Here is a 27,708-nt window from a genome sequence, read left to right on the forward strand (position 1 = left end):
CCGCTGGAGATGGGAAAGAGTAAATCCTTATGTTCGTTTATCTTTTATGAGATCACAAATATTGTTCTTCGATGAGGTTGTGCGAATGCTAATAGTGTGTTTGAATAATAGTTACGATGCGAAATTAAATCTGAAATCTAATGTAAGGAAACAAAATGGTTAATAGGAAGTCGTCTTTCATTTGTTCAGATTTAATCAAAAACAGAGAGAGAATTATTTACCTATGGCAAATAGGGAGAGGGTAAAGTAAACAAGGAAATAAGAAACCGAGAGGAAGAAAGGACTTCGTTCTTAGAAACAGAAATCTTCGTCAAGATCAGTGATAAAAATTGATCAGAAAGCATTTCTGTTTGCTCTTTCAAAAACAATAATCTATAACAAAATAAATAATCATGATTTTAAAATGAAATTATACAGAAAGAAAAATACGTCATAGTTATAGTAACTAATAAAAAGTCTGATCAAGATTAAAGATAAAAAAGTTCTTATCGTTGATACATTAATTCGTTCATTTGCAACTTAGTAGGTTGTCTAAATTGATGAGTTCCCAAATAAAAAATGAGAAGAATGTCAGAAAGTTGTCTAATAATAAATCACTGGAGTGTGAATGTCGTACAATAAAGATTCGTATCCCGGCCTGTAGCGAATTAAACGCTTCGTCTCGCGTTAATTGCGAGGCCTCGTCGCGTGGTAATCAGATCATGTACAAAACGAAAGTGCGCTAATTACAGCGTGTTACTCTCTGCGCCCCGATTACTGTGTCCAACAGATTCCAGTGAAGAAACCGAATTTTGTTTTTCACAATCATTTCATTAATACAAAAGTTCATAACATGTAAACAGAATTTCTAACGTTATACAGTCTGTGGATGTATGTATTTACTCCTTTGTACTGTCTTGAATATGTTGACAGAGGTATCATTGTCTCGCATTTATTTCGTTTTCAAACTGCGGTTTTGAAGTTGCGGTCGCCTGTGCAGAGATTAAATGTACGCTTGTAACAGCTGGAGTTAGAAATAAGAGAGTTAGGACGTTTTGTTAATTACTGCGGTTTAGCTAGATAAGTGTTAAATTTAGAGTGAGAGTAAATTGCAAAATGCAATAAATAGATCATTTAGAAAAGTGAATTTCGGAGATAGTATAAGAAAATTTAAGTGAATCTATTAGAATGGAAAATGAAAGTACACCGATTGAATATTACAAAACATTAGATAAGCTTTATTAGTTATTATTTTACAGTTCACGTGCATGATCACGCACGAAGCGTTTGCGATTCATGCTCCATGTATTGCCGCTGTATCTCGAATATCTATGGACACTTCGTAATTCCTGAAATTTGTCTTCTAAACGAAATGAAAAATATAGGAAGCACGAGACGGCACCTGCACGCTTGATTACACGAATTAATTGATCCAGTAAGTATTTATTTTTTTTTTGCGACAGCACATACCTTTTCATAACGTTTTTAATAGATTTTAACATATATTTCTCGATTTCTCGTAGCACCTTAGTTTTAAATGCGAGTCGGTATCAGATTTAAAAATGTCGCTGCAAGAACGTTGTTTCTCTCTTTCTTTCTTACACATTATGTTAATGTTTCAACAATGCGGGCAACGAATCAGTCCGTTCACGTCGCATTTGGCGCATTTCAGGGCGACGAATTCGGCGGTGAAGTCGTTACGGTGAACGGATCTCTTACTGCCGTTACAAGTTGGACATAACTGCCATTGGTAGCCACCGCAGAATAAGCAAACTGTGCAGGCATCCTCACTCTGAAATGCAAATAAACAACGCATTATTAATAAACGCTTGTGACAAAATGGTGATAAAGTAATCATAATTGTGTAATTGATTGCTTTGGAGAAAATATTATGAATGTAACTATACTAATGTTGGGAATTCTCTTTTGTATTTAACGGGAATTAACAGCTAACACTGAAAAATTCCTACATGTATTATATTTGAATCAAAGTTTGATTTAATGTTTCCCTAAATATCAGTTAATATGTGGATACGTCAATCGTGTTCTCTACTTGACTGTTTAAATCGACTTCATTCACGTAATGTGTAGGTAGGTCTCATTTACCTAATGTACTCAATCTAATAACGGAATGATTCCCGGATGCTATCATTCGACGATTAGAAAACAAGCGTGACGATTCTCGTTTCTACATTAGTTTTCAACGCATGCGGCGCGTTCGGTCGTATTGCGCAATAACGCTTTCACTTTTAGTCATTTTCAATTGCATTCTACGCAAAAAAACGCGTGCTAGTACGAAAGAAATGTAGGAAACAAAATTGTTTGTTTAAACTTCCTCGCAATAGACAATTATGGTATGAAACGCGACTAAGTTTCTGACGTTCTTGTTCTGGCTCGCTCTTTCACTCTCATGATGTATTGCTTAGCAGTTATAATTAAAATGTACTCTTGTGTAGATTTTCAAAATAATTAGATAAAGCAAACAGATAATTAACAGCTATGAACGTACACTCCAGAAGGTATGAGATTGTAATTAATTAGTCGATTAATTACACAACGTGAAACATCATGAATGCATTATATTACGTCGATGAAGAAAAGAGAAATTTCCTATTTGTTGTGTCATTACAATTTCACTTTTATCTAAGTCTATCTAATTTATTCATTACATAATTCGCATGCCGAAAGGAGAACCTCGATTTTCATTTGAAATCCACGGTAATATAACACAGAAGGGTTTAATGGAAGGGAACAAGAAGAGGAAGAAGAGAGAGAAATGAAACTAATATCCAATCTCTATTGTCACTAAAAACAGCTGAGTCTATATCTTCCAGAATTGAATAAAATGCCGCGAGAACAGTAGATTGCAACTAATAATAGAACACTGACGTAATTCCGATACTTCTTTTACCGGATACTACGGAATGGCAAGATGTACTTGCTATTCAATATATTAATGAAATAGTAAATCTTATACATAGATACGCATGAACATAAAAACATACCGCATATATGAAATGTATATTCATCGTACAAAGGAAGATTAGAATAGCAATAGACGTATTACGTCAGAGTATTACGTAAAGACGCGAGAGGATACTTCTCAGGTGTCGTTTAATTACAAGCTCTTCGTTACATGAAGCGTATAATAATTAGTTTCCTTTCTTAATATTCCCAAGCTGAAGTCAAGGTAATCATAGTAATGCTTATTGAAGAGCTTGCACTTGTTTGGTTATTGCGATTATTCTAAAACGTTTGTAAGATTTGTCTGTCATATTTTTGGTAAGTATTGCTCTGCGATTTTGTTAGCGCGTAGTCTGAATACAAGGAAAGTGACAGTAGCAACGGTAACAGTGTAAACGACCTTTGTTTGTTGCAAGGTAAACTTCAATCGTGCGACATCGAAATTTATGATCTCGAACGGAGAAGGAAGGTAGGTAGGTAGGTAGGTATAATAGGTAGGTAGGTAGATAAGTAGGTAGGTAGGTAGATATCACCGGATAAAAGTGAAAGGATTGTTACAACCTTGCGTTCGCGACGGATTATACGCGCGCGCCCGATTCAACACGCTCAAATTCCTTTATGGTACACAACAGTTATGTGTATAATGTCTGACACGGCCGTTCCATTCTTCCACGCGGCATAAATATTCCGCAGACGTGGAACATACATAGTTACGTAGCAAATTCTCGGAAAAGACGCAGAATTCTTGAACGGTCAAATAATTTCTTTTACCTCACAGGTGAAGTATCGATACCACGCGATTCTTCGTTGCTGTTTCGAAAAGTACGTGTCGATCTGAGATTATGGTGAATCTGAACAAATGGAATATCTTCCTTCGATGCCCAGAAGCTGATCGAAGAATTGAAATGAAATCGAATCGTGGGATATATTCGATTCTTATTATCGGATATGTTTTCTTAGGATATTTTCAAGGTAATATTATGGACAAATTACATAACATAATGCAAGGTATTATTATATCTGTGAAGCATGGTAAACATTCATTTTTACCCTGCAAGTTTCGATGAACAAGTAGACGAATTACGATATTTTATTTCTCGTTGATTTTCAAATGATCCTCCGTTCGTAAAGAATGCTTGCAATTTAAACTGCTTTAAAATAAAATTCAAATTCCGTGGATAATTTAATAACACCGGAATTAGCTAACTTAATTATTTTCCTTGAGCAAACTTCTATGTAAAGTTAATAATAAGGAAGAAATAAGAGCTTTCAGCAGATTTGTTAAAATATTTCAAGAATCCAGCGAGTCTCATAATAATAATTGGCATTGTATACATAAATGAATTAAAATAAATACATTTTATTATTCATTTCAAGAACTATAAAAGGATTCGATGAAATTGAATTATGCACGTGTTTCACGAAGACGGAACTTTATAAAACGCAAGTTTTAATTACCTGGTAAGGCTTTAGCATATCTCTCAGTTCTCCAGATTCGTTGAGCCGTTCGACGGTGTCAAAGCCCTATAACGAGAAATAACTTTTAATGATAAAACAAACTGTTTTCATTACTCTTTATATTACTGGATAAAATTGTGAGTTCATTTCTAGATGCAGAATCTTTCTTTTAAAATGATCTATTCGATCCACTTTTATCAGCATATTTATTGAGAAGTTAGAGACAAAACTAGATGATGCATAAGAATATAAAAAATAGGAATTGCTCGAAATTTTAAGCAGCAATATAAAAGTCGCTTTTTTCTTTAATTTTTATACCTTAGCCTGTAAAAAATTTCATATGACACATTTTAAATTCACAAACAGCCTTTAGAGCCTTTATACCAAATTTATCCAATTTTTACAATATCAAAACTCGATTGCAATTTCAAATGTTTCATTAACGATTAGATTACGTGACTTTTAGCGTTGCCGCTAAAAGGATGAATATACGAAGAGTGTATAAACGAGGAAGATCATATTAAAATATTTATGAGGAGGCTAATGGCAACCATAATCACTTTGGTGGTGCTGTCAAGCGATTTTCCTATATCACGGTATTTTATTGGCAACCGTTTAGCGGTATCGCGCTAATGCACGCACCCGACAGCGGTTGTTGGCAATGAACATTTTATGAAGTTTCACCGCATGAAGCTTAAACGATTGCATGTGCCAATAATTTCTAATGATTCTTTTCTCTTATTCTGCGTTATTTATTCCTTCAATCTCGTTTAACCTGGCACTCCTTAATAATTTCGATAAATTATAAAGGCGAAATGATTAATGAGTACCGATAAACTGATCAATGATTAATAGATCAATTGCATAAACCTTCCTGTCGTTAATCCAAACATTAGCTCATCACACCTGTTACACCACGTCCTCGTCAATCGATCAACCTTAATTCATTCGAGTCTTAAGCTTATTACGTTTCCTGCCAAACTTAAAACGCAAACATAACCAGAGACACTTCCAAAGCTCATTTTTTACACTTACTACTGCAACGTGTTACGAAAATGCGAACGATCAACGCCTTTCACTTGACGCGACCCGCGTTTCTAATTTATCACCATTACATTGCCTCAAAAGATAAACGATTACAATTAGACACCGGATTTTTACGCTGAATAAAATTTTCGTCATCTAAATTGATTGTTGCTTTTTTACTCTTCAAAAACGATGATGTGTACTCTACTATTGATATCATGTTCATTTTTACGCATTATGTGCCTGCTTTATGTATTTTCTACAGATACAATTTGTTCTATAAATACATAAAATCCGCAGTTAGTACTGTAGTTATAACCTGTTGATAACAAACGACGAGATGAGAGAACGATACTAAATACGCATCACGCATTCGTTGCGCAAATTTTTCGAGTTTGGTCACTGATCGATCGTGGTAGATCAGGAATGCGGTTGGAGCTTGGTGTTCGATTCGCACACGTTCGCCAAAGACCACAGACGACGGTAGGTGCCTTGTAACACCACTTCACCTTTCTGTTACCTCCTCTCTCTCCTCATTTCTTTCCCTCAACCGGCCTTGACTACAGCCCCAACCATTGGCATTTCGTTAGCGTGTTTATCTATTTTGCCGATGACTATCACGAACGAGCAAACCAAAGATGAAGCTGTCTGTATGCGACAATTCGGTACGATGACACGACGAGAGAATTTGGACAATTGCGATCGGTGCTGATGAAATAATACCTTACGACACGGTACGTGTTTGGAAAACAAGATGATTTTGACGAGGCGATATCAACTGTGAACGTAATGGAATGTGACTGAAATGGCGGAAAACATGTTTTTGCCTTTGGAAACAATCGTTTGATTAATAGTACATAGAATGCATCAGTATGTATAATAGTTGCCTCATGAAATGTACAAATCGATTCATTCGAAGTGACATCATTACAATTCTGGATTTGCATTGTAAATACAATCGCTACAAACAAGAAATGTATAGGGTGTGGCAAAATAAGTGTAACTTGTTTAGTTAGTCACAATTTTATTTACGCAACGATTTTCGAGAAACCAATTATTGACACCATTAACACAGCCCTTTTTTAATGATCGTTTCGAAATGGCCGTCCTTGATGTAAATATACAACTTCTTCTTTTTTAATTTTCGGCGACAAACCGCAGCTGGAACCACAGGAATAACTAAGGAATACAAAAAAACACATAATTCGCAAAAAAATGTACGACGAATTTGATAGAATTAAATTTATTTTGCTGCATTACTCTACTTTCGTTCCAGGAAAGATTTAATTTAACTGCATTTATTTTGCTGCACCCTGTATATTGATTAATTTCTGAATATATAAAACATCTAGATTTGTTTGAGTGAGCATACGACGGAATGAATATACGATATCTAATTATAAAGAAACAATGGTAAGTATGTCGTTCCGTTATTAGCTCTTTCCAGTAACCAATATCGGCCAATAGGGTGTGCGCGCAGCTTCGCATTAGATACTTTAATTAGGGCAAGGTAACGGCTGTGTACTTCTAATCCGATTATGGGATTCCTCTACTGATTGACTATATACGTTCAAGTTTTGCGAGAATTTGCGCAACTTTCCGACCGATCTCCCAATATTTCTTCACGAGAAATCGGGAGCATTCGCAATTTCTTCGGCATTCTGTCAGCCTCCTCATGACGCAATTTATTAGCCGGTGCGTTGCAACGTAATTGCACGTCCCTGCCATTATCGAAGCGTGCGTCTAATTGCAGCACATGTAATTGCTTGTTTGTTCCCTTTCGAGCAGCGTCAAGTTTTTTGAGAATGTCCGCTCCGCTGTGTCGATGCGAAAGAATGTTTTTTTGAATCAAGATAATGCTGGCACAAAAGCTTGTCTTTTATCATCATGACTTGTTCTTCAGTTAGTGCACATATTTTTATGTCAATAAATTTTGAATTAATCTCTTATTCTCTTGATCCGTAGCTTGAATAAGTACCGGCTCCCATGCTTCTGTGATTATTTAGCAACTTTACTAAGTACAAGCTATGCTAGTTTCGAAGACAAATGTCAACAGCATTATTCTCCTTGCGAGCAGTTGGAACACATGGCACGAAACAGCTGTATTGTCTGGCAAAGAAACCTTCTTCACGCGCTCGACCAATAAAACGAGTAGACGTATCATCGTAAATGCAGAAAGGCAACAATTAACATCTTATTATAGTAAAAGCAGAGTGCTTCTAACAGCTAATTGTCGAGAACGACAGGGTTTGCATGAAAATTGTGACCACAAAATCTATTGAACTTAACCGAACCCGAATAACTGAATCTATGTATATTCGTGATTCCCTTGCGTCAATTCAAACTATAAATTGCATTATGATTTTATTTGTAGTACTACACGTCAGAGTTGAATTGCAACGTCGCGATCGTAAGTGTGCCTGTCCATCGGGAAATAACTATTTCTGGAACTCCTCGGTGAGATGCCCAAGTTTGTTCTTAATGTTTTCTATTAGTTTCCTTTGATTAAAGAGTTTTCTTTGTTTATAAACCATAAATAAAGAAACATCCACGTATCTATCTTTACCTAAAGAAAGATAATTATAAAACATTGAGTAACGTTTCACGTTCATTTCTTCCTGCCAGTTCCAATTTCCCTCTCACATCCGTTGTTGCGTGTTACCTCGTCTCACACTGATTCTGGTTCCATTATCATTCCTCGACAACTCAATCAGTTAATAATATCGCTTCAAAGTCTTAAAAATCTCGACATGCTTTTCTGAATCGTTTCGTCAAAAGAATGTTTCACTTGGTGAGCATGAAATTTTCGGACTATTAGAAATCGACAGCATACGAGATCAATCTGTGAAACTGACTCGAAATCTTTTTAATCAGATAATTGATAAAACAGCGTTCACAAAGAACGACGTGTATGTGTAAAAAAGACTTTCTCGCATAAATTGTGTAACTATGCGCAGACTTCCGCTTGTAAGTATATTTAAACAGCGCTTGTCGCTCATCTTTGACATTTTGCGTTGATTTCTCTATCGCGAACATCACTTGCGCAACAGGATGTTGACCTTGCGTGAAACTCGCGTTTAATATCAAACGTGAAGATAACATTTCTTTTATGATGTACCCTTTTCACTTTCATGTTTCAACTATGTACACGTATGTATAACAGCAACTATGCAAAGGTTGTTCATTCGAAATACGAAGAAGAAACGAGAGAAAGGAACGTTGAATGCAAAGAAATTACAATTTCTTGTAGACGAGAAAATTGCAAGCGACGACGATGAAGTATCAGCCGGTTTGATGCGTTGTCAAACGCAGCACTCATTGAAATGGTCATGAACAGATGCTCACGTTTCATTATACAACCATGTTTCAATGATAATCACGGATCATTGATCTTACCGAGAACAGGCGAGAGACATGCCAACGTAACTATAAGCTTTGATAGACTTCATTTTTGCGTGAATTTTCTGTGAATAAATACGTAGTATAAATATAGATATACCCCAATGTGTTGTCCATCGATGAACAGCTGCGGTAGCTGTATCGTCGTTGATCCCAAACGATCCCTCAGTTCAACTTGTAGCTCCACGTCCCCAAACAGATCCAACTCGTCATATTTAACCATGTGCGTCCTCAAAATCTGCTTTACTTTCTTGCAATTGTAGAACGTCTTCCTTACAATACCGGAGGTCGTCGTATAGACCACTACCTTGCCCAATTCCTTCTTTATGTATGCCTGCAATCAAATTTGACGTCCCACCATTAAAATTCGTCTCTAACGAATCATTATCATTAGCTTGTCATTACAAAGCGTATGTTAAAATGAACTATGTAAACAGTGCAATCAAGTTCTTTATACATTTATAAAAACTGAAAATGTTTATCCCACTTTTCGCATGTTGGTTCACTCTACGTACACGCAATAATTTATTATTGATGAGTCCTCTTTGATGTCAGAACGTTATTGCATGGCCTATCGTGAATATGGAAACCTTTATAATTTAATATTGAGTTACGGTCGCTCTGGCAACTTTCGATTGAATCATCTCGCATCGAACGCTATCAGAAGCTACCATTTCGATGCCTCCGAAGCGGTAGACAACGAACGTGAAATTGTAGTTGAACCGTTCTGTATCTGTGCTGATAGCATAAATTGATCTAAAGGCGGTGCTTTAACTATCTTTGATAATTCATGTCGTGTTTTGTTTGAGGCACGTGTATTGCAACGTGAAAGCCAGAATGAAATATAATTTTAAATAAAAGGTACATTATTTTTTCTTACGTCGTTTTAATGATATTTTGTTGTGTTCTTCGCTGTACTACTTTTCGCTATCGTCAATTGTAATTAGGATAAAATGATTTCTAAGGATTTCTATGTTTAACACATATTTCACCTTGAATTCAACAGACAGCGTAACAAATTAACTAAATGGCCCAATAGAGTTTCTAATCTGGCAAAAACATAATGTGAACTGTAATTGTGAGTAAACAATCTTTAGATCGTAAAAGAAACCACACAATAATTGTTTGTTAAGGAACAATGTTAGAGCAGCACTGTGTGATCGTGAAGAGGAATGCAATTCAAACCATTTTACCAGTCATCTCAGTAAATTTCACTCCTCGAGGCCCTAATCACTGACATAATTTTCTTCCCCCAACACAACAATTTTCTAAAAGCATCGATGGCACAGTGTAATACGGTTTATGCAATATCAAAGAAAACCTTCCAATGCGATTGCGTGTATCTGGCGCACAAATCAATCGCATCTCAATTTGCGTATGCAGATTTACATTCCAATGGTTTAAGGACGTTCACTGTTACTGCGTAGGCAGCAGTTTTATGTATTGTGTCGCGCGCGATTCATCTCGTTAACCCGTAAAGCATTGCACCGATTTACTATCCGTTCTACAACCTTGTCGAGGATCGTGTACGTACCCCATTTACATATGCTGCGTTCACGATACGCAACTAATATGTATCCAACGAATGAAGGCAATGGACTTCACGTAGGCACTCGGCGTAGGTGTTACGAGATAATGACACATTGCAATGTGCAGTATCAGCAGTAGAATTGAAATACGCGCGTATGAGCAGAGCTGACACGATTATACATTATGTAAGTGGAACGAAAGACGTTCTTTAACGAGCGAACAGGTGTACGATCTATGAAAAATCCTGGGAAGCATTACTCGCTGAATACATAACATTACTTACTGAATAGTTTCTTCTGTGGTTTAGTTTTCTCTTACCATCATTCGTTTCATTTGAAGTATACTCGTTATTTATTTTAACGTTATTTTCTGTTCCTCGCGTTAACCCACAATGGAAGGCATCGGGAACACGCCAAGGAAGCAAGAGCGCTGTGCTCGGGATATTGTTAAATTACCTTTCACTCGGCAAAACGACGAGAAAATTGGTCGCCGCAAGTAACGCGTGCAATGTAGCCGTGTACAGTGTTATTTGCGACTCCAAAGTGCACAACGAGAAAGGGTTTCCAGCGTCCTTGCATATAACGTTGAGTTCAACCGTACCGAACATTTTTATGAGAGCCAACTATTTGCGGCAGAAAGTGCGGCCGATTTATCTCCGCGCGTATGTGTAAATGATATTCGTTCTGAACCGGTGTTAAACCTGATTGGAGTTTCAGCTAAAAAGTAGTGTGACTTGTTATGCATAAAAATATACTTGTTCTATGTATAAAATTATCTACACCTACACGCGAATTCTAGTTACAATTTTCCCTGAATTATTTGCCACACTATTAATACTAACTAATTCCTCACAAATATTTTCTCACAACAAAAAGAAAACGACGGGATAGTAAAATATCTGGTGGCCGCGACATAGTTCTTAACACAGATATTTTCCATATCTACCCGCGAAAATACGCCAATTTCCCATAGCGACATAGCGGGACAACGAAGTTGCAGTTACGTGCGCCAGTTTATGCGCGAGAAGCGGTCGGGATCGTTTGCATTTCACGAAACACATTCAACTGATTGTCGGAAATCTTACGTATTCGCTTGTGACCCGTTACTATCTTTTAATTTTATTTAATATAAGACTTGTATTTGCTAATGCTTATAAACATTGGATAAGTCATGATCGGCAAAATTTTCGGCTGAACCGAAGTTCAATCATGTTCCTTCTGATGGAATACGATACGTGAAACGTCCTTTGAAAGATCGTTTGAAGCCATTTATATCTCCCATACGAAATATATGTATAATTTCTTTCTTTCCTTCTTTTCGCCTCAATTTCTTGTCCACTACTGTGTATACTTTCAAGCGACATACACGTATGCGGAGAGTTAATTAATAGTCGCAAGAGCGTGTAAACAAACGTTACTTTCGCAATGTACCACTACGCGTTCTGTTGGGAAATAGCAAAATGATTCAATCGGAATGCTCGCGATTCGTATTCGTACGTGTTCGTACATACTTAGACATGTACGTACGCACGTAGATAAACGTTGTATTACCGATGTGGACATAGGAATAAATCGACCGCATTCGCGAGATATTATAAATCCCCGCGTGACCACTTTCAACGGGACCACTAATGAACGCACATTACACATTCGTGGCTCGGTGTAAAACCGGATCCCTCCGATCCAGGTGTATGATCGACGCGATAAAAGGAAACTATAATTGCGTAGGAATGCTCAGGAAGGTAGGTAGAATCGCGCTCTTGGTGTCCGTTCCTTTCTTTAGCGTTCGCATCTAGGACCGGTTATGCCACACGTGCTAATTATGTGATTCAGCACTGGTGAATCGCTGGTGCGCGTTAAAATAACAAATAACAATTGGATAAATCTATGTTACACGGTATGTTTGCACGTGTGTGGGATGCTAATTTCTCCAGATGAAGGCTGGAAGATAGGATGGAATGTTGAAGGCTTTGAAGAAAGAGCATATGTTTTAGAGTAGTAGTGCTTATTAGTATACTGCGAATATTCATACAAATTTCTACTTTTATAAATAACATTAAAGAAACGAAATGCATATGAACATTTGATTTCTCTTCCAGATATTGTAAATTGTATTTTACTTTGGCTATTTTGTATTTATTTACATAATTGTGCTTTGCATATTTGTGCTCTTTTTATTTATTGAAAATTCTCATAAATGCATAAACATGCGCGGTCTACTCATGAAATTCCTTGTTTTGATTGCGTGAACCATTCTCCCTGTTGAATGGTAGATTTTTCTAAAACCAAGAGTTCCTGTCTTAAGAACCTATTACATAATGTCGTGAATGAAATTAACTGAATTAACGTGCAAGAACAAAGGGATGTTCGTGCAACAAATATACAGAACTATGATTACGCAAAACGAACTGTTGCAGAGCAAACAACAATTGCAGGCGTTACATAATTATACATATTTCTTTGCTATTGTTCATCATTATTTGTCTAGTTGAATTACTCATAAACAACTATTACACAAACGAAATAATAATATAGTCAAAATATATGGAATGCCACGATTCAATAATTATAATTTCCCAAAAGATTAATAAACGAGAGTAAAGTATTTATTCGCAGTCTATCGATTTAAACGATGACGCAACACCTGTTTGAGGTTCACGGGACTTGCCGTGATGAAAGCGGCTGTAGTGGCTCCGCGCTGAATATCGAATTATGAAAGACGTAGAGTGGCAATCGCGATAACCATCGATGCAACTTCTCCGCTCTCATCGCGTTAATGTCGATGAACTGGATCCACGGGAATGCACGAAAACTTCTGCAAGGATATCTATTTCTAAGCCGACGTCCTTCATTCTAACTGCTTCCGATTTCTCGGTCACGGTCAGGTCACGAAAACTTCTCCGTGTTTTAACGCAGCTACGAAGCACGCTATTGCTCAAAAGTTAGATACACATTACGCAAACGACAATGTAAATTATCAACTTGAGTGAAAGACGAGTCTGCCGACTATGGAATTCTGAGAACTTGTACGTGTAGAGTGCATTGAAATTTTCTTACTCGTTCGTCGAATTGACGTTACTGAAATACACACAGTATTTTTTATTCTCAAGACACAATGCATATTTTCATTATTTTATAATAATTATACAGGAATCTACAAAGAATAAAAACACGTCTTTAATTGCTCAGTAAATAATCATGTTTGCCATTTCTAAAGTAGAACGACGCGATGCCTGAACAAAGCTTGGTTCTGCTGTGGGAATAAAGATCATCGATTAATTATACGTAAAACGATTGCTGATGCTTCGAGCGTTGCGACGCGGCGCGACGGACAAATGACATCAGCGACGATTTCTCCACAAATGGAATACAACTTCGCGAGATCGAGCAGCGACTGGAATTTTCTGTGAAGTTTCTATATATACGAAGATTGCATCGTCGTCTCTTCTTTATGGCGGAGCTACGTGTACTTGTAATAGATTGAACGGAACCATCGCCACGCTCAACATCCGACCGACCGCTTCCATATTTCAGAAAGGGAAGACAACACGTTTTGTAGTAAATCGCATGGGATCGGTGTCGATCGTGGCCGAGCATAAAAATTACAAAGTTTCAGACAAGGGTTCCTTTATCGTGTCTATTACAGATGTATTAATCTGGTTTAACTCGATGTTCGTTAAATAATTCATTCAGATACATATTAGATAGTCTGGGAACGTTTGAAGAATTCGGTAACAGAAATTTCTCGGCAAGAGAGAAAGAATCTGTATCATGATAATGACAGTATTTCCAAGAAGTGAACGCTCAATTATTTGTTGACCTACATCATAAAAGTTTCCTACAGCTGTCAATACAAAATTCATCTGCATTCATTTGAGAATGCTCTACCGTAATTAACTTAATTGTAGAATATTAAGCCAGATCGAAGGAGAGAAATCTTAATGATGGGATCACGCAAGACAAAAATTTGACCGCGTTGATCGAAAAGTAATTTGAAGCCTCACCATTTGTTGACTTAATTCTTTTTCACTGTGACGCATGAGGTTAGACGATGAAGATTAGTAATTTCACGTCCCCTGAGAAAGAACTGGTTCCCATCTTTCCACATCGCCGTTAGAAAGTCCCAAGACTGCGGAACAACACGCATTCCTTTATCATTTATAAAAACGGTATATGAAGTGTCATTATCCCTATTCACAGGGAATTCTGCATTTCTCGTGGTCACAGACGTCGTGATGTCAGTCGTACGACTCTATTCACTTCAATTGAATTAAGGTTGTATAAACCCTTAAGTAGTAACAATGACAAAGCATTGAAATTTTCATAGTTATTAGGTATTACATTAATAAAACACTGCAAAATTTTACGAACCTATTAAAAAAATTGTTACATCTTCAATTCTTATGTTGAATGTCAAAATCTCGATTTGACAGAATTTTGTTCTTTTGTATAATTGTTAATACATGTTTGTAGAATAGAAAGTTTATTGCTTCAAATGTTGGACATAGCTTTTTATCGCATTTCTTAAACATTTACGCAACCATAATGCAATTATTAGAACAAAAAATGTCAAAGGAAATGAATAAAGGTAATGTTAAGGAATTTATTGAATGTTCTATAACAGGGAGTGCAATTAACGCTTCCACTACCGCAACAATGCAATGTCTATTTCACCTATATTGAATTAATATACATGAAGCCGATCTTTTCTCGACGTTTAACGAATCCGTGTCGCGTTTAGGTGAATTCCTAACGACAGACTTTCGCTAATCATTATTCCTGTCGTAAATGGCCTGGCATTTGCCTCGTCGTAACGTGCTAATTCTCAAATCTGATTTCTCATACGTGTAAAACTCACCGACGTTGAACCATGTTCACTAAACTGCGGATTTTATGCACTTTTAGGAAAATTGTATTTACAGAAATTATATAATATTCATTCAGAATACCAAAAGTGATAGGTTCATTGTTATATCAGTTGTCATCGATAGCAGCAGATTTTATTCGAAACGTGGCATCGTTCGCGTATTCCGTTAATTGAACGCGTCGTCTTTGGAATACTGAATTCCAAGAAGAAAGTATGCTTTCGTGGACGCGTTTAAGTTTAATTATCCATGCCAGATTGGCAACGGCGACGACTGAGACTGTCCCGTAGAAAATGTCAACGACACGTCGCGACTGGAAAGTGCGAACAGAGTCCATTGTGGACGCACACCGGGACCCTCGCGATCTTTTCTTTCTCACGAGTAGGCCGCGTCACTTCTACCATGCGAGCGTATGCAATTACCATGATTCTGCGATGTCAAGGATATCGGGTTCGAATGGAGTGTCAGAAAATCGGCGCAATTTTATACGTAAGACGACATAATAAAATGAGAAAGGCTTGACCGAAGGAATTTTTACAGCAGAAGACCAAGTGACGCACCCATCTTATAGAAATCAACTTGAAATTGCGAACCGCTCGGTATGACTCGGAACTGAATAATTTTCTCAAACTGCACGTTCAAACTATAATTTTTTTTCCTCAATAAGCAAAATTCGCAGGATACCTGAATGCAAATCAATACAACGGTAGATTCTGCGAACGACATAATGTTGAAAAAAAAACTGATTCGAATTTTGCATACTGAAACCTCCGTTTTCCTTTCTTTCGCGAAGATACGAACTTATGGCTGACCGAGCAACAATTACACGCCGCCGGTTACACCGGGAATCCTAATTAATCGTCGGACGAATTTGCATTCCCGCTAAAGTCACGGTCTCGTGGGAAGTGGCTGTGAAGAACACCACAGTTCCGAGAAATGACGTAAAGATAATGATGCACGCTAGCGTCTAAAGGTGTATCGTTAGACGCGCGTTGAAAGAAACAAGACTCGCGTAACCTTTCTAGAAACATCGAACTTTTTGCCGAGAATGTTCTTCACGTTTTTCATCTCAAGCTTCAATAGAATATTTTTATTAAACGATTTAGCCTCGTACAGTTTAATGTTTCAAATTATTGCGGCCTTAGGCAAAGATCACTTGTACACATTTGACGTGTTATAAATAAGTGGTACAGAAAACAGTATTAGGCAAACTACAACTGGGAGCAATGAAGAATTTCTTTTGTAAAAAGAACAATTAATGGACAGAAATAGTTTGCGAAGCGCCATAAATATTATTAATGGCTGACCTAAGCCGTAGGGTCCATGGAAGGTTTCAATTCGCAATGTTACTAGACATTTTGGCAAGATATTGTATTTTAAATTCCTTCAGTCTTAAACATACACGCAAATTTATAGTCGTTTACTTTTAAAAGTGAATATGAAGAACCGCGGAGTGCCTGGAGGAAAGCAGGAACCTTGAAGACTGAATCTCGCGTCGAATCGCGAGAGAGTGAAAAACGAGCGCTAACCCGCGAGTTACGGTCTAGAAATTTCCCGTCTCTCTTTTTTTTCTTTTTCCATCGAGGTAGTTATATGTTACACGATTATTAAAAACCTATTCACACACTTAAGGGGGCAAAGCAAATGTGGCAATGATCTAAAATCAACTTTGATAACTAGGATAAGGGCCACCGCAAACAAAAGTAAACCGAGGTTCGTATACCGTTAACCAATGACGAACTTTACATAACGCGTGTGTGCGTCGCACTGGTAACCCAAAATTTCGGGAATTTGGCCGACAGAGGAACCGGTTTATTAAATCTATAACGGAAATGTCGGAGATTCGAGAAGTCGTAACGGGAACGCGCGAACAATTCTCCTATTTCCTTCTTTTTACCCTCTCTTCTTCACTTTGCGATTCGTTAGATGAAAGAACGAAGTCGTACTAGAATTCGGAAGTTACCTACTTATGGCCACCAGCTCAGGTTGAAAATTTTTCCACGAACGTTCGCGTAAATCTCGGAACGATGCAGGTATACGGGTTGCACTCGTTACCCGTAAGTTATGGAATCGTTTGAAAGCGAGGAAAGCTAAAGGAAACTTTGAAAGTTGTACAGATATTAAAGCAATAGAATAACGAACATAAGTTATGCAATCGGCAAAGTGTAAAAAATCGCGTGATATGGCTAGGCTGCGTTTTGTCAATTGAGTCATTTCTTACTTAAACGCTTTTACTAGAATTGAATTAAATTAGAATAAAATAGAGACACAGACTACTATTTTTATGCCGTTTCACATTCTTTAGAACCGTTACTATCTAATAATAATGTAAGCAGATAAAAAGATCTCTGTTTTCTAGAATGATGAGATTCGGTAGGAGACGAAATTGCATAAGTGACATTAGCTGTACATAATGTTAACTCAGCGCGATAGGTGATAATCGAACTCGCAATTACGGTTAATGTCGAGCGAGCTTCCACCTTCCTGCCGCGGATTCCTCGCATTACCGTTACGCTTAGAGACGTCAAAATGAAGTGCTTTTCACCTGCAGCGCTTACGGTTACGAGTGCATGCACCGCTTGTTACTTTTACACTAACTTTTCAGCGAATAACGTTGCGCCACAGCGAACACGTTTTTTCCAATTACTTTTTCAGGAGGTAAGTACCTGCGTAAGCATTCATGTGGATGTTGAATTAAGTATGCAGCCATTTTTCATTAACAAGCGTTTATTAAAGGCCTTTATTTTTTGTCTATTTCATTTTTTCTAAGACAGTCTTTTATTAATCGTATAATACTACTTGAGATAAATTCAATGACAATTTCAATTATTCAATATAAAACGTGTACTAAAAAGATATATTTAGAAGACACGAATACCACGCAGCGGTTGAAACTGCTAAAACCAGGTGATAAAGGGAAATTCATGAAAGACGTCGATGGGTCAGTGCATTAAAAGGAAATAAGATCAGAGAAAAGATTGAACGAATCTGAGAGGAGGTTAAAACTGCTTGGTCGTCGTTTGCTGTCACCACGGTGGCCTCTTTGACCCGCTTTCTCTTTTCCCACCCGATTTGTCTCGTGGACATGCCTACCGCGTTTTCTTTAACTGGGAAATTCATGATGCCAGCCTCGCCACCTGCCGTGCCACGACTCTAATCGAGTCGTCGTCTACCGCTGGAGCAAGAAACGAAAAACCGGAAGTCGACAGCCAGCCAAGTGGGTCGGACAAGCAAGCGCACGGACCTGCGGATTCCGATTCATCGACCAAGTACAGTTCCTGGCAAGAATATCCAATTATCTTAGTATTGAAATAACTCTGCATGAAATCGTTTGTTCAATTCGAATGAAAAATATAAGTTAGAACCTATAAAGATGGAAGTCGAAGTGTTCCTACGACATCGATTTAACCTTATGAGCTTTCTTATTTAATTTGGTGCGTTTTAAAGTTTGATTGTTAAAAATTAGCCAGGCCACATACTTTTGTGATGAACTGTAGGCTCGCACGGTTCGTTCAACCTTTACTTGCGACCGGTTACATTGCGCATCAGCCGAGCACTTTCGAAAAGTGGCCGACAAGTGGACTTCACCATCGATTCTGCAATATTGTGGCGTGATCGAGGTTGAGGAGGAGAAATTCCTTGGGTAAAGGTTAATCAAAAGCGTGGAATGGTGTCCCTGCGAGAACTTCGGAATTGGATAAGTGTGTCGTATGGAAACTGAATATTTCTGACTAAACGATGTCTTTTATATTCGATGCAACGAGACGTTCGGTAGGATCACAAACAAATCAACTTTTTGTCGAGAAACTTACATTCTGGTTTCGTGAGATTCTTGATCAGATTCAGTGCTTGTCTCTAGTTGATGGAACGTGCAAATATATTGAATATTAAATCGTTAATATTGATGTAGTAATGTAAGAAAATTATTTCGTTGTTTCAAGCGTTAGATAATTATTTTTTCATACGTTTTTCTTTTACTCGGTTACGCTTTCACCGTGTAAAAAGAGGGTCAAGTTATACACATTATGGTATCATTCGATCATTTAATTTATCAATTCTGAATCTTAAGATAATCTAATAACGCAAGAACTATTTTCTTATCTTACTATGTACATAGATACATAAACGATAAAAAAAGAAACGATTAGAAAACATTGCGACTGGAATCAGTAAATTATGATTTCCAGCGACCCGATTTCTTTAATCGAGCCAGCCTTGGTCGCGGGAGGCCGTTCGAATTTTTATCTGGAACCAAATAAGCATTCGTGAAGAAATAGAACATGAAGCGTGACATGCCGCCTGACCATAAGTGTCGATTTCGAACAAGCCCGAAGCGAGTGAACAGATCGCAAAAGAAAGTCAGCGACGGTGAACAATGAAGTGGGTCGTGTTTCTACGGCGTTTATCATCGATCATTTCACCTTCTTCGTCAAGAGGTCGTCAGGATCGGCGAAGTAGGTTGTCTGGCAGCTCGTACCCGTGCAAATTAGTTCCTCGAAAAATGTCGCGCACACGAAAACCGGTAGTATGTATCGATTAAAGTTGTTCACCGTTCAGCAAACACGCCTCAGTCTCAGTAACTTTCATCGGGAAAGGGACACACGTGTATCACCGGCTGAAAACTTGAAGGCAAAACAACTTTCATCCCTCTGAAACTGAGTTATTCTCGTTGAAAAACAAAGTTGCGGAAAATCTACGTAACAGCATATCTACAGGTAAATACGCGTAGGAGGGACTTGAAGGAATTATGGGTGTCGGCTAATTGCAGATACAGCTCAGAACATACAAGGTGTACCAGAAGCCATCATTTTCTTCTGATGGCGTAAAAGAAGATGAAATTCTGATTAAAAAATTCCTCTTCTAGTTTTCCCTCCAATTGTTATGAACAAAATTATTAACGAAAAAAGTGGAATAAGTCGCGTTGAGCATAGCTGACAACTCAGCACTGTACGCTGGCACGAGATTGCAATTTTCTCTTATCTAATGAAATCAAATTGATCACTTATCATCCACGTCATGAGCGAGTTGACTGATCACTATTTTTGCAATAAACAAAAACATAACAAATCGATTACAATTATTAGATACTCAAATACATGACAGACGTCGTTTCGAGGAAGTTCAAACTTAATCAAGCCTATCAACCTAAAAGAAACTGAACAACTTTCTAGCATGAATAGAATTTTCACGCGGAGTTCGCAGTTTACGCTAAAGTTATAACAAATGCGATGTTACACGATGATAACGGTCTGATACAAGGTTGCGGGTAATTGAAAAGGATCCCTTCGTCGATGCATTTTGATGCATAATACCGTGGCTCGTTATACTATCAGGAAATTACAACAACGCTTTCCATTCGTGTGTATGTATACGCATACGTGCATGCGTACGTGTTCTGTTATGTCAGCGGCACGGCGCCGCGCTATGTCTAACGTTAGTTTCATATTGTTATCTACGCGGAAGTAACCATGATGCTTCCTATCCCGTGTCCTTTCTCATCGCATCGACGACCACCGCGTACGAGACTATAAGTGGAATCCTTGCGTTCCTGATTTTGTTTTAATTAACCGGCGTATATCCTGCCCGCTGGTTTATAATTGGAGGTCGACAGTCTGTTAATAAATTAATTAGAAGGGATGAAGAGAATAGGAGATTAATTTAAGTACGGTGAGATGGCATAATTTAAGCGTAAATTAGTTGAGTGTTGTATACTTACGTGAAGTGCATTTTCTTTGTATCAAACGGGCATAATTGGAAAGAATGTGATTGTATAGAGCGAGCGCTGATTACTTGCATAAACTTAGATGGATAAAGCGATAGGAATGTGATATGATGAATGTGATTTATTGGCAAAACGATGACCAATAGATTTATTTATTATACATTTTATTCTAATCAGTCATGAAATAGACTCCTTAATTATGTTATAGTCCCCTTTTTATCACGATCCTTCACTTCCAACTTTCAGTACAAACACCTTTTCTTTTGCATCGTATCATGCGAAATTATTTTTTTTTCTCGAAAGTACCGGATCTCGGGAGTACAATGTATAAAGTATTCGAAATTTAAAAAGTTATAAGTTTTTTCAAATGACTAAGAACGCTGAATAATGGAGACATGTATCACTGTGATCGCAATACCACTGAAAAATATTATTAAGTGTCTGCGTAATTAATGTACATCACTTATTCACAACAGAACAAATCGATGGACTTAGCCGATCTGTAATTAATTGTTAATTGAAGAAACGAGTTGGATACTTGATTTAATTTTTTTCAGAGTAAAAGAAAAATTCCAACATAGTTACGACACAACAGCTACAGGTTACCTTCGGACGAAAGAATGTCTTTCTAATCTCAGGCATCACGAGAAACGCCTTCAGAACATTGACCGTAACGTGACGTACCTCTTTTTTACCTTCTACGCGTATACTGAAACGCGTTAAGAAATCTAGCAAAATTGTCGCTAAGTAAATGACTCCCGTAAATGTACCTGTTGCAAGGAACATTTCAGAGACTTGCGAAACGCGGCTATTACGTCGCTTTACAGGCGATATTGTTCGAGCCAAAGTTACGTTAAAATGTAGAAATGTTAAAATCGTAGAAACATGTTGAGTTATTGAAATTCCCTCAAGTTTGAAAGTCGGCATGTTCGCTCATTCAGAACCGTCGATAAACTGTCGTGACAGAAAGTGGAACGTTGAGTTTTTCTATTGAATATTGTTAACCGAGTTTTAATACGTAGTCAAGTCTGCGTTTCAATCGTATTCTGCGATCTGGGAATATAATAATCAGCAGAAATTCGTGCGTTTCAATGAGACCCAATTTATTAAAAAAACATTACAGCTGCGGAATAATTAATTTCGTGAGATTGAAAAGAGAAATTAAAGTAGAAATCAACCTTTAGAATAAATTTTGATCCTAATCAAACAGACGCGTGTCGACAATGTTCCAGAAATACGTGTTACTTGCAATCATGTAGTTATGCATAAAATATATTGAATTGTTTGTCAAACACAGAATATCTGAACCGACTCGTCTATCGTATAAATTGTATAATTAGATCATTTTTATCGTATCCGTAAAGAGAGAGCTTCAATGACAGATTTCTTTGAAACTGAGTAATACAACTCAATAACCGAACGACATTTTCAGGAATGCGTCGATCGAGGGTAACACCAATAGCGAAGTTACTGTATCGCAAGGGTTAGCAGTAGTAGAAGGGCACCACAGGGGCAAATTGAGAAAAAAATACAGATAATATTACATTGCATAAAAGATGTTTAGACAAAAATATAAACTTTTCTACTAACTCGCTGGAATATCATTTATTGACCTAGTCACCATGGATAGAAGGATTTCTGCGTTCGGCTTTCACTCCGAGAGCGAAGAACTACGTGAAAATAAAGTTCAAATCGTGGGTTCTCCTGTTTCCAAATTCAGAGACAAAAAAGAAACAGTTTTAAGTATTACGAAATTTTGTACAATGTTTATATTTATTAATAAAAAACATAAAATTTTTATTCATTTTATGTCTTATTCCTTTATTATGTGTTGATATAATATTATATATATAATTGATATATATTCTTATTTCTGCTGTTGACTTATTTAATGTATTTTATAAAAATGAACTTTTCTTTACTTTTATCAACAAAGGTAGGTCCTTCGGCTATGCTTGCGTAAGGGCCAGATATTTCCGTATAGTACGCCATTGGGTAGCACGTGAACTCCTGAGGGAATAACTAGAAGTGAATCCGTAATTGCTCGGTAATCAAAGTCTGCCTCCGGTCTGTAATTTCGCGAATCGCACATGCACCCAAAACGTACCTGCACTCTGCTTCAAAAGTTTGATTACATTTGGTACATTTTCATCAAATATTACAAAATTGAACAGTTTCAAAATTCTTCTGTGTGAGCATAAAAAATTTGAAAGGAAACAGAAAGTGTATGAGTGAACAGAATGTAGGAGAGTATGAGGAGGATGTATCTCACGAAGAAAAAGATTCGTTCACAAACGGAAGGGGAGACCGGTTCGCGGGGAAAGACAACGAGCACGCTTCCCTACGCGTTGCTGCAATATCGCTTTATCGGATCTACCGTTATGTCGATCCGTTCTGCATCGACGACACGTACAATTCGCAACGTACATTCTATGCACTATGCACGCGTGTATACTATGTAGTATGATCTCGCATGGCAACACCGGAAACCTTGCAATAGGACCACAGGACGCTGCGCTGTGCCCACGTCATCGATCGATGCCAGTAGACTGGTTGATCTTAACTGGTCGGCCAAAGAAAGACAGAGAGAGCCGATCTAACTGTAAATCTAACGCTTTTCGCCGGTTGCGTCCAGTAGCCATCGTCGTCGTTATCGTGGACGCGAGTCAAGTCAAGTGTATCGCACCGATGCGATGACCGGGCCGGATGGCGCAAATAGATAGCTTCGACGACATGACGGTTCGAACTTGTCACTCGATACCGTTCGATTGGACCGTGTTGAAATGCCCGTCAGGTGATCACGGTGTCAGCCCAGCTGATTTGCATAACAAATCGATGCGTCGTTCACGACAGTCGAAGCTGGATATAGGGAGTAGGGAGTCGATATTTAAATCACGTCAACGGGATAAACGACATCGTTTCACGCTTCGCCCTGCTAGCTATTTGTGGAGCTTTTACTCCGGAAACATTCGTGATTGAGCGTGGATAGAGGAAAGTCCGTAGTTCGCGTACAAGATCTGTTAATAATCCCGATTCATGTTATCATTCGAGGTTCCTGTTAGTATTCCATCTGCATTAAATTGCCACTTGACGTCTAAACAGCTTATAATGCCAGCAGCAATTTAAAGTATAATTTCTAGCAGACATGCGCAATTTCTGGAAGCTTCATAATAACAGCTGCAATAGTAACAACAGTCGATATTTAAGGGGCTGTCACATCTAAGGGTAGTCATTATAGTATTTCGGTCAGTAAAATCCGTAATCCTGAACTAATATCCTGACCTCTGAAAATCCCTTTCGCCATTTACATTTACGTTCCTGATATTATCGAAAACGTAAGCTGTATCTCTCTTCGCACTCTTTGAACTCCACCTGAAGTTACGCCTTCTATCTTGTTACCAGGGAAAAATGTTTACCCTTCCGTGCATTGAGTTCGCGCTCACAAACATCGCTACCCGAGCGCTGATAAACATCGCTTAATTTAAACTTTTCGTTCGCTTCCCTGTGTATCTGTTTAGCATTCCTTAAGCGGCTAAGATCGCCCGTTAATTGGCACGCAACGCGAATTCCCCGAACACAGAGGGAAGAACTATACGGCGCGGATAATAAGTACTGTGATCGGAAGAAATCCAGCGAGACCCTAGAAGATATCTCTAAGTAGTAATTTTGATTTAGAAAATACGTATAAACATATAAAATAATTTCTTCATATAAAGATCATTTAAGCTTTCACATCATTTATTTGAATTTCAAATCATTATTAGTGTGCATTGAGTCGGGTTGAAAATTTTTTCTTGGCATTCGAACAGGTTTTCGAGAACATTCGGGAAGTAACAATTATTATATGTTACTTCAAATTCTCGTGTAAGTGGATTAATTATTACTTATTTGGTATAGTATCTCCATTTCGTTTTCTAATCTTTATACCTTTACGCTAACAAATTAAATAAATAAAAATGAGAATGAATTAATAAACTTTATAACACGATTTTCGATATCGATTAAAGTATCGAAAACCTCATACCACGATTGATTTGGTTGAGTCTCATAATGATAACAAAATAATATCCTCGAAGAAACTTTTAGGATTCCCAAACATTTTTGGGAAACCTGAATATTTTCAAGGGCCCATCCTGATTATCGTAATACGAAAAAAAAATAATACCAACCTGAGAAGACGGTTTCTGGAGGAATGTCGCGATTCCAGCGCGTACCCTGTTTTTAACACCGCGCACAGTTCCCTTGGCACTGCGTATGGCTTCCTTATCAAGGATCTTGTAACCAGCAAAACACTCGTCGGTATCTTTATCGCCTAACACCATTCCCCTGCTCGTATCCTTATTGTTCCCCTTTAGTTCGTTCATATGAAATTTGTAAAACCTGTCGTACTCGTACATGTATTTCTTGCCAGTGACGGGGTTAATGCTGTTATCAACGCCGGCTACGGATTGCTCTAACCTTTCCAGTTCCTGCTTCCGTTCCTCGTAAGTGCATTCCTTCACAACCGGGGACGATAGCCTACCGTTCTGTTCGTTCGTTTGGATCGGACTCCTAATTCTTGGAGTGGTCGAGGCTTTCGATAAAGACGAAGTGCCGGAAGATGCAGGAGAACCACTGGGCGATGCTCTGATCGAGCAAGAATTAGAATCCACTTCCGGTGTCGTCGCAGTCACCGTGGATTCTTTGCTCGTTCGTTCTTTACGGTTATTCGACAGGTCCAGTCGGTTCAGGTTCAATACAGCGTCATCAGTGTCCCGATATTCTTGGTGATTCAGTCCGTTTCGTAAATGATACTTCTCCGCGTGCTCTTGAAAGTCCAAAGACGATTGATCAGCATCAACCCCATTTCCATTGACACCGTCATCCGTTATTCGGTCGCTGAGTTCACCAGCATTCAAAGAGTCGCAGCTGATGTTGCTTTCGTTATCGTCACTATCGACTTCTGCGCCGCTGCTTGTCAAACTTCCCGTACGATTATGCTGATCGCTAGCCAGAATAACCGTACTAGCATTCTTCTTCTTGGGAAGAGGCGGCGGCGTGCCGTCCAAATCACTGCAGGTTCCACTATCCAGGGTATCAGGTGAGCATTGTCCACTGGACATGACCATGCTGTTTAACTGATTCGGATACGAATTGTAATAGAAACAGGTATTCGAGCGGTTATTCGAAGAGGACGTGTTCAAGGGATCCGATGTTTCACGATGAACCATGTTCTTGTCTAAGCAGTCGTCGTTCCGATTTCGATTATCCTTATTATTATTATTATTGTTGTTGTTGTTGTTGTTATTATTACCTTCGACTGCGTTCGAGCCGACACTGATCTTCACACAGCCGTCACTGGCACCGGCACTTCCTCGCCGTTGCTCGTTCACCAGATTCGTCGCACTCACGAGCACACCACCGTCACGGTTGCTCGAACGTTCGCACGCGATACTATTCTCGTGCCCGGCGATGTTCTCGTCCAGAGTCAATCTCACCGTCGATATCACTTTGCTGTCTTTCTTGTCGCCATCCGTATTGATCTTGATCTTCACCACGTGCGCAGCTTGCTGCTGATGATGTTGCCCTTGCTGCTGGTATCGTTGTTGCTGGCTCTGCGTGTTCTGAGCTGACTTCACGATGCTCTGCTTGCCGTAACCGTTCACGGGCTGCACTTCCGGGATTCTTCTCCTACAGGTTGCCGCGGAATCGACGCCAGGAGCGGCCAGTCCGACGAATACCGTTGCTCCGGCCTCTGTGCTCAAAGGCGTCGTGGTGGGACTGGAAACAGTCCGGATTGACACAGTCTGGCGAGTAACCTGACTCGAGTCCCGGGGCTGAGCCTTTGCCGGCAGTGTCGGTGGTACGGTCATCGTGGATATCTCGTCTATATACACATTCGAGGGCACTGTCGATCCGATGCACCCGATCATCAACGACGATCCTCTGCTTTCTCCTCCCCCTGGCTATTTATTCTTCTCTTTCTCCTCGTTTCTCTCTTTACCGGGTTAAGAGATTATACCTTTGGATGCGTGCGGATAAGTTACAAAACTTTCGGTGGCACAATTTTTGTGGAATTTTAATTACAAATGTTATAAATGGCTAACTTCAACCGACAGGATTTTCAGTTGCATTGCTCGGACGTCTGATTTTCTGTGCAATTATACAAGATTTCACAATTGGATTATCAACATATGGCAAAACATATTGGAAACCGCACTTTGCACCCCGAATTATAAAACATCAAATCAGATTGTGTAACAGAAATCAGATAAAATTCTACTTTGACTGCGAGACGTCGACACTGTCTTTGCTTCAAATCCACTACCGAACGCACCAGAAGAACGGCGAGACAAGCGAAACAACGTGTCTGACCATTAATGGATCGAACCACTTGACGATTGACGGCACTGCATCTCATCGATAATCGTTATCACGACAGCAGCCTCGGTCCGACCGATCGTTAAGTGCTATTGCACTCGAGGGACGTTCATCGAAGAGCGCCTATCGCGCGGAATACAAAACAGCGACAAACATTCGCGAGTCACAGGAAATCTGTCCCCGGAGACGTTTGAACGACAAGGAAAGATCACGAAATGAAAGTGTGGGGGCAGCAAAGAAAGAGGAAGAAAGAGAGAGAAACGTACCGCCACTTGCTAACCGCATACGTTTATTGAGAACAGTGCATGGTAAATCTCGGGCCTAATTCAACGACGACGATACGACGTACGCGACGACACGGTGACAACGGCAATCGTTCACGGTACGGGCCGTCAGTAACTGTACT

General features: G+C 38.6%; 1 protein-coding gene across 4 annotated transcripts; it reads right to left on the reverse strand.

Moving 5' to 3' along the window:
* Positions 1–1,189: 1,189 nt before the first annotated feature.
* LOC108623994 (putative serine/threonine-protein kinase DDB_G0278845) lies at positions 1,190–27,626 on the reverse strand. 4 transcript variants are annotated; one of them, XM_018022908.2, is made up of 4 exons: positions 25,112–27,626; positions 8,927–9,160; positions 4,402–4,467; positions 1,190–1,771 (listed from the first exon to the last, which is right to left on the reverse strand). In XM_018022908.2, the coding sequence occupies exons 1-4, from the start codon at positions 26,852–26,854 to the stop codon at positions 1,598–1,600; spliced, it is 2,217 nt and encodes a 738-aa protein (XP_017878397.1). In that variant the 5' UTR covers positions 26,855–27,626; the 3' UTR covers positions 1,190–1,597. The 4 variants fall into 4 exon arrangements, 3 of the variants coding, with proteins under 3 accessions (XP_017878397.1, XP_026668623.1, XP_026668624.1); XR_003389053.1 differs by lacking the exons at positions 1,190–1,771; positions 4,402–4,467; positions 8,927–9,160 and adding exons at positions 22,807–24,119; positions 24,225–24,582; XM_026812822.1 differs by lacking the exons at positions 1,190–1,771; positions 4,402–4,467; positions 8,927–9,160 and adding an exon at positions 17,998–18,498.
* Positions 27,627–27,708: the final 82 nt, after the last annotated feature.

The sequence above is a fragment of the Ceratina calcarata genome, unplaced genomic scaffold (genome assembly GCF_001652005.2).
Source record: "Ceratina calcarata isolate Rehan_Ccalc_2016 unplaced genomic scaffold, ASM165200v1 scaffold297.2, whole genome shotgun sequence".
NCBI classification, from domain to species: Eukaryota; Metazoa; Arthropoda; class Insecta; order Hymenoptera; family Apidae; genus Ceratina; species Ceratina calcarata.

What these genes read in the sequence shown, in the direction of transcription:
- LOC108623994 (XM_018022908.2), bottom strand. Translation starts at nt 26,854, where the DNA reads ATGATCGGGTGCATCGGATCGACAGTGCCCTCGAATGTGTATATAGAC. An exon ending in TCCAGAAACCGTCTTCTCAG is followed by an intron (nt 9,161 to 25,111) that starts GTTGGTATTATT and finishes ATTTGATTGCAG; the next exon opens with GCATACATAAAGAAGGAATT. An exon ending in ATATGCTAAAGCCTTACCAG is followed by an intron (nt 1,772 to 4,401) that starts GTAATTAAAACT and finishes TTTGCATTTCAG; the next exon opens with AGTGAGGATGCCTGCACAGT.